General features: G+C 36.0%; 1 protein-coding gene across 3 annotated transcripts; it reads right to left on the bottom strand.

Moving 5' to 3' along the window:
• Nucleotides 1-826: 826 nt before the first annotated feature.
• Nucleotides 827-6,864, bottom strand: cutc (cutC copper transporter homolog (E. coli)). Of its 3 annotated transcripts, none has more exons than XM_084949621.1 (10): nucleotides 6,749-6,864; nucleotides 6,479-6,557; nucleotides 6,165-6,224; nucleotides 5,600-5,629; nucleotides 4,758-4,967; nucleotides 2,921-2,956; nucleotides 2,573-2,706; nucleotides 2,423-2,450; nucleotides 2,222-2,327; nucleotides 827-2,074 (listed from the first exon to the last, which is right to left on the bottom strand). In XM_084949621.1, exons 2-10 carry the CDS (start codon nucleotides 6,546-6,548, stop codon nucleotides 1,963-1,965), a joined length of 786 nt encoding a protein of 261 aa, XP_084805747.1. In that variant the 5' UTR covers nucleotides 6,549-6,557; nucleotides 6,749-6,864; the 3' UTR covers nucleotides 827-1,962. The 3 variants fall into 3 exon arrangements, with proteins under 3 accessions (XP_084805747.1, XP_084805746.1, XP_084805748.1); XM_084949620.1 differs by having other exon boundaries at nucleotides 6,662-6,859; XM_084949622.1 differs by lacking the exon at nucleotides 5,600-5,629 and having other exon boundaries at nucleotides 6,662-6,844.
• Nucleotides 6,865-7,074: the final 210 nt, after the last annotated feature.

The raw sequence follows: 7,074 nt of genomic DNA, 5'->3' as shown, positions 1-7,074 counted from the left end.
TACATACTCCTAACCATGCTCGCAACTAATGGCAGACCAATAAACAACTTGGTAAACAAGATTATCAGTGAATTTTTCAATAGAGACTTCCTAAATTGTAGTTGCAGTTAAATGAAGAATCAGCATGACACAGGGAAAGCACGTTAAGCAGGGAGGTTATTAAAGCGTGTGACAACACACAAGTGTGTGTGAGTCTTTTACTGATTGCCATGGTCCTAAAACTGGTTAATTATTAAAATGTATGGTAACATCACATGACTCATTGGGTGTAAAGCATCAAGGACAGCTATGTTACACGTGAAAACAACTCATGTACGTCGTTATCCAATTACATTGACAAGGACTTGATTTTAAGATATCTGTACAAAGGGTAGGACACTCACAGCAGGAAAAAAAGATGCAGCTTTTTCAGAGAAATGGTAAAGCTGACTGTAGCAGATTTTAAATATGATAAAAGTAAAACCCAGACATGTAGATGAATATTTGAATAAAATATTGAATAAAAAAAACCTCTTCTCTGACTTTAAAAACTTTTCTGGTTCCACTTATATATGTACATATATACACACATATGATTGTTTTATCTGTCATCAAAACTCATAGCTTTCCTTTATACTGACATGTAGACTAAACTATTATCAAAAATGTACTTTAATAAGAATAATCACTCGGTACTGCCCTTATAATAGAGGATAGAGCGTTTTGTTCACTTGTAAAAAACTTCTTATTTTTTGTCTCTAGCCAGACGCCACCAGCTGATAAGCAAAGATAAGCCAAACAAAAACTGAAATGTCTGTGCAGTGTGTCAAAAGTCAAATAAAAACAATTAAAGAAACTAGCTTTTAATATTTCAACCAAGTCAAATCATTTTAGGGAAAGCTTATCGTTTTGTGCATAATGCATAATATTTTTTTTTAAAAGACAGAAGATGTAATCTAATACGAAAACTGTTTTTATTGAAAAAAGAAGAAGAAGATGAAAATGAACAGAGAAAAAACAAAAACAGGAAGTCACAACTGTGCATTATGTATCACTTTAAATAGGGAGTTATGTAAAATTGATATTTTGTTTTGCCATTTTAAAAAGCAGTTATCTTTCATTAGGAAAAAAATACATATTTTCAGTGTAGAAATCAACTGTAGTTGAACATACATGGGGGGCATTACTGTAGCAATGTCATTTGTTAGTGTGCAGAGTTGTGAATCTGTTTGACCTGGATTAGTCTGTTTTATGAATGCCTATAAAAAAATAAAATTAAAAAAAAATCTATTAAGATGTGAGACCAGAGGTTCATGACTGTGTAAAATAAATACATAGATCATCAAAACAAATCTAAACCTACAATGAAAAGTTTTTACCTGTGTAAAAGACTCTGTATGTGAATTATACACTAATAATAAAAAGAGAAGAGTACAAATGGCCTTATTATTATTGAAAACTTTACAAACTACACATTTTTCCAGCTTTTTACCGCTTCTTATATTCCTCACAGCTGAGTGGCTTTTTAAACATCTCATATTTACAGAATCTTTTACACATACACCCAAAAAGTGAACTTCTACAGATTTGTGTACACATCTCCTGTATGTTTAAATTATTAACATATTTTAGCAAACCTGTTTTCCAAATCCTATAAATCAGACTGCACATCCAGACACATGAGTAGTTCTCTATGCACATTATTGGATGATATCACTAGAGAAGTGCTCCCATATATAGACATTCGCTTTACATCATATTATTCACAGATACTCTGTGAGATGCACTAATATCTTTGCTCTTTAACTTGACAAGGACTGATTCATTGGTGATTTTATATCTTAAAAGAAAAAAAACAAAAAGCAGAGCTTTCTGGCGATTATGACATTTATTTATGGAATTTAATCAGTACACATCAGTATTATTACTCATGATTACTTTTGAGGTATTTTTTTTTTCCAGTCTATCATGACTGTTATACAGTCACAAGGTATTTTTGGCTATTGCGTTTAGAGTTCGGACTTTGCTCACATCTGCCACCTTCAGGCCGTACTCAGGTGCTGAGAAAGAAGCTCCCATTGAGACGCAGGTGTTCCTGCACAACGTCAAGAGAAGAGAAGAAGAAGAGAATTATATAGAAAAAATAATAATTAGATCGACATGAAGTTGCAAGAAGTCTCCTAATGCATGCAACCAAAGGGACAAATCCCACCTCTCGCCTGAGACTGGAAAATAAACACACCTGAACTTCATTGCAGATTCCCGGCTGGAGCGGGCTGAGCAGTGAAACTCTTGAGCCCCTGACCCCTCTAATATTCTCTGTAGGTTCCTTTCTGTGATACCTCCTCCTGTTATCAAAACAAAAACAGTGACAGTGAATAAATAAATAAGGTTGTAAAAATACACACATAAATAACAAAGGAGCAATGGCGGAGGCACTAACCAGGCATTATGATAATTCTGCCCTTTGCCTGTTGAGTAGAAATGATGTGAAAATTAAAGGTTTTATGAAAGATCAAGAACAATAACCTAACAGCTATTAGAGTTTCATATGTCTGGATGTAAAGAAAGACATTCATATGGATACACGTACTTGATCAACAAGCCGTTTAATGAGAGGCAGTCCCTCCAAAGCGGAGCTGTCACAGCCACTAGTCAACACACGCTCGAACCCTAACGATATCAGCGCCTCCAGAGCTACTGCTGGGTCATGAACCATGTCAAAAGCTGCAGTAGGATCATGATTAGTGTCATAATAAAAGCCCAGGCTTAATAATATATCATTAAGACGTTCTATACCTTTTCGGAGCTATACCTGATAATAGCATTATGCAAGGCTTTTATTCCATTAAGAATTTGTGATGCTTTTTAAGTGTAACTGTAGCTGAAAAGAATTTTAAAAGCTTAAAGCTGAAAAGCACTTTGAAGAAGAAACTTTTACCTCGGTGGAAGGTGACAGGCAAGGGACGGGCAGCAGCTAGTGTGCAAAAAAGTAAGAAAACAAAAGAAAGAAATGGAAAAGTACAAAATGTCAAACAAAAGTGCAAAACTGTGAAATACGACTTGTATAATATAAGCAATATAAGCATTTTTTTCCTACCTTTATGAAAGCCATCACTCATAGCCAGCTGTACTGCTATACTCTATATCAAAGATTGTTGGCTTCACTTTTTTATACTGCATATTGCAAGTAACAATGCAAGGATAGTGATAAAAACTTGAGAGAATATATAGTGTCTGATTTTTGGAGGTTAGCCCTACCATGTTCTGAGGTCTCAGTAGGACCTTTGGAAATATGATGACCTCATGGTGCTGGTTGATTTCGCTTAACATGGGTCACAACTATCTTGTGGAGATTTAGTGCATTTCCTTCTCTGGAGAGCTGACATATGACGGGCTACATGAAGCCTTGTGTGAGATTAAAACTGGATTACCAAGCCTGCTGTAACACGTCTTTACCTGTGCATCTTCATAACAATTGGTGTCCCATAATAAATTAGCTATATTTGCATAGTAAAAATACAAATATTGGATACTCAAGCCTACTAGTTCAAACTCTCTGCACTCCTGACAACCTGTAAACTTTTCCTCTTTCACAAAAACAAAATTACTGAAACAAACTGGTGTCTGTTTCAATGTTATCCCTTAACTAACGGAAAAAATACAGAGCAAAGTGTCCATCAGCTGATTGGATGATTTGAACTTTTCTGGTATGCTTTTACATACATGTGAATGGGTTATTCAGACCAAAACAATGTAATTTAATAAATGTTTTGGAGGTAAGCGAAACAGTGTGCAGGAGTTACATTCAACTGTTTTGCACACTATCATGTCTGCACCTCCTAATACAGTTTCAGGAAGATCTTTTGTTGATCCCTTAATAAATAATTAACTCAAGTTAAGGTCAAACGCTCATGTTTAGACTGCAAGTGCTTTAGGCCTTGTAAAATTATTGGTTTTCTTTTTAAGTGAAAACATGTGAAGAATGAAGGGTACAGAAATATTGGCTCTTGTGTGTTTTGCCAGCTTTTTCAGAACTTTACAATTCAACAGCAAGTTCATGTTTATTTTTATTTTTTGTGGCTAAATAAAAGGTGCCACACTGAAGGAAATGGAAGGAAATCTGATGTGACATGATTAACATAGAAATACAGTCCCGATCAAAAGTTTAAGACCACTTGAAAAATGGCAACAATGGCCTGTTTCAGTTTAACTGTTGTTTTCAATAAATTGCAATCTCAAATAAATGTTTTGTCTCACACCCATTTCTTCTTGTTGCATGTTGAAGCTCTACTTGGAAGCTTGTTAAGACCCAACCATGCAAAATATTACTTTTTGCCATTTTTCAGCATTTGATTGGGACTGTATTATGGATCTGTCTTATCATTGAAAAGTGACTAAAAATCTTGGACATAGCAATGAAATTTCTGTGGCTTGTACACTACTGTGATAATATTTTGCCTTTCTGACTTGCATTTCATTTTTTAGGAAAGTATATTTACAATATTGCAGTATTAGAAACAATCTGGGGATACTATTTAGAATAAATCACAAGTCTCTACAATATAAACCAGAAATATTTAATTTTAAAAGAAGGCATATGTTTTTGTGTACTCTTTCTAAAGGTTGATGGTGTTTCCTCAATCTATCGAACTCATAGATATAATTCTCACAACTATTGGTTTATTTTTAGTGTTACTGTATATATTCTGTCTGGCCTTTTCATTGTTATTTAGAGTGATGTAACAAATCAGGTCAAATATATAAAGAGACCATACCCAATAACTCCATGCAGAGCTCTGCATCCACCCGTCCATCTTCTGTCAAGGCACCCAGAACGAGTCCATCGGCTCCTTGGCTCTTCATAAGCTCTATGTCCTTTCTCATCACGTCCACTTCAAGGTCGGAGTACAGGAAGTCGCCCCCACGAGGGCGTATCATTACATAGATGGGGATTTTGACATACTGCTTCACTACATGTAGCACACCTGGAGTAAAGTACAGGTGGAATTATGTGTCATGCAACAAATGCCCAGGCTTCCTATATAAAATAGGATAATGCTTAGTACAGACTATGGACTACTGAAGACATAGTTAATTGGGTTCAAGTTATAAAGGCATTATATGTATTTATATGAAACTCTGCGAATCAGAGGGTGGAATAAAATTGTTCAACAGTGGTTGCAGTATTGGACTAAACACAGAGAGTAGGTATGTATATTACACAGTCATAATAAACTGGTATGGCACAATGTAGGGGAAGCAGCGGAAAAGAGAACATCAAAAGTAATAAAAACCAATAATAGACATGAATAGACATAACAGCCAAAATAAAACTCTCCACAACACAAGCAACATCCATCATGTCTCTGACTTTATCCCACCAAACTGAACCAGTATGACCTTCAGAGACATGATGACAGCAAATCTGCAGAGAGGGCGGTAAGAACGACAAGGATCTACACACTTTAATGCTTTTCTTTCATGAACTGGGCTGCAGTCACATAGAAAGAAATTGCTTAGGAAGGTTTCTAACCGACTGAAGTGTGTCTAGGTGGCATAACAAGAGCCAATCGAGTTCTCTAAATACTAAGAAAAGGTTTTTATTCTTTTATTTTACCTCTCTTAGCAGAGGCTGCATCAGAGCAGGCTTTATGAAAGAAAAGGACATAATGACATCCCATAATTCAAAGAGATACACTACCTGACTATTATTAAAAACAAACACAGCCATAATCGACAGCTAACACATTAACTGTGTTTTTTTTTATTCTATTTTATGTCATAGTCTGCTGATGTTTAGATTTGTTAAAGGGTATATAAACCCACAGGTGACCTCTAAACATCATACTCCTACTTTTGAAGTAGAGCTGTGTGTAAGAACAGTCAAATTCTATGTGCATCCTGTTCTTTTTTCCTAAGTCCTTATTAAATCTTTTTTTCCATGGAGGTCATAGTAATGTGATTGGGAAAGGGTAGAAAGTCTTTTTGACCCAAGCCTTGTCTGTTAAATAGTATTTAAGGATTTTCCAGAAGATGGCAGTAATGCAACTTGGCAGGTTCCAGTTGACTAAAACCTGAAAGATCTGCTGGTGCCTGATGCGACAGCTTTTCTTTTCTTTTCTTTTCTTTTGTTTTGTTTTTTGCTAGGGGTATCTGCAGATGCTAGAAGAAATCCTGCTCACCTAGACTCGGAGTGAGCCCACCCTCCAGAAGACTAGAGCACAGCTCAAGTCGACCCGCACCTGCCAGGACAGACAAGTTCTGATTACACCTATATAGACTTTTACAGCCTGTAATCTTTGAGGAATTAAATAACACCGCATGCCAATTTAATACTCATGGTAGAGATATGTCTGAGCTAACACTTCAATATTATGCAACCTTTAACTCTGTTTTTAAGTAGAACTGCCTGTGCATGACCAATCTAGCACGCACGCCACAGTGAGTTTAATAATAGTACGGCATGACAGTGTTCACTACTGTTCACTTTACTGACCTCCTCGTTCAGCATTGACAGCAGACTCCACTGAGTCCACGCACACCTCCATTAAAAAGCACTCTGCCATACTGACAGTCTAATAAGAGACAGGAATACAGTTAGTGAGTAAACAAGATTACGTGAAAACTCCTCAGTTAACACGTTCATTCATCTTTAGGTTTTAACTACTACTACAGCTACCTGTTAAATCCACGTCTTATCGACTCATGGAACCGTATCAGTCGTTTAAAAACGATATGAAGTCAGGTCATGTTTTGTGAGACTTACTTCAGCTCATACAGCTAGTCCGTAGATCACCGTTTTCCGGGTCGTTGAATTCAAAACACGCGATTAGACGGGTGAGAATATATAAACGTTTTATGATGCATTACTGGGCGAAATGAGACGTATGCCCGCCCATGCAGGATACGCCTGAAAGCAAAACAAGCCCCCCTCCCCCCAAACGTTCTAGTCTGTGTAATATAATTTCGAAAGCCTGGTATATTATTTATATGTATATATATTTTGTTGTATATATATTTTTATTTATGTTGAGTATGTTTCGTTCCTGACAAAGAAAAAAACATACATTTTATTTAGTGAGTAAATTTCTT

The sequence above is a fragment of the Perissodus microlepis genome, chromosome 13 (assembly GCF_051167445.1).
Source record: "Perissodus microlepis isolate ML-2025 ecotype Zambia chromosome 13, ASM5116744v1, whole genome shotgun sequence".
In the NCBI taxonomy this organism is placed as follows: domain Eukaryota; kingdom Metazoa; phylum Chordata; class Actinopteri; order Cichliformes; family Cichlidae; genus Perissodus; species Perissodus microlepis.
This window is presented reverse-complemented; position numbering and strand designations above follow the sequence as displayed.

What these genes read in the sequence shown, in the direction of transcription:
- cutc (XM_084949621.1), bottom strand. Translation starts at nt 6,548, where the DNA reads ATGGCAGAGTGCTTTTTAATGGAGGTGTGCGTGGACTCAGTGGAGTCT. An exon ending in CAGAATTATCATAATGCCTG is followed by an intron (nt 2,328 to 2,422) that starts GTTAGTGCCTCC and finishes TTTTGATAACAG; the next exon opens with GAGGAGGTATCACAGAAAGG. An exon ending in GAATCTGCAATGAAGTTCAG is followed by an intron (nt 2,075 to 2,221) that starts GTGTGTTTATTT and finishes GACGTTGTGCAG; the next exon opens with GAACACCTGCGTCTCAATGG.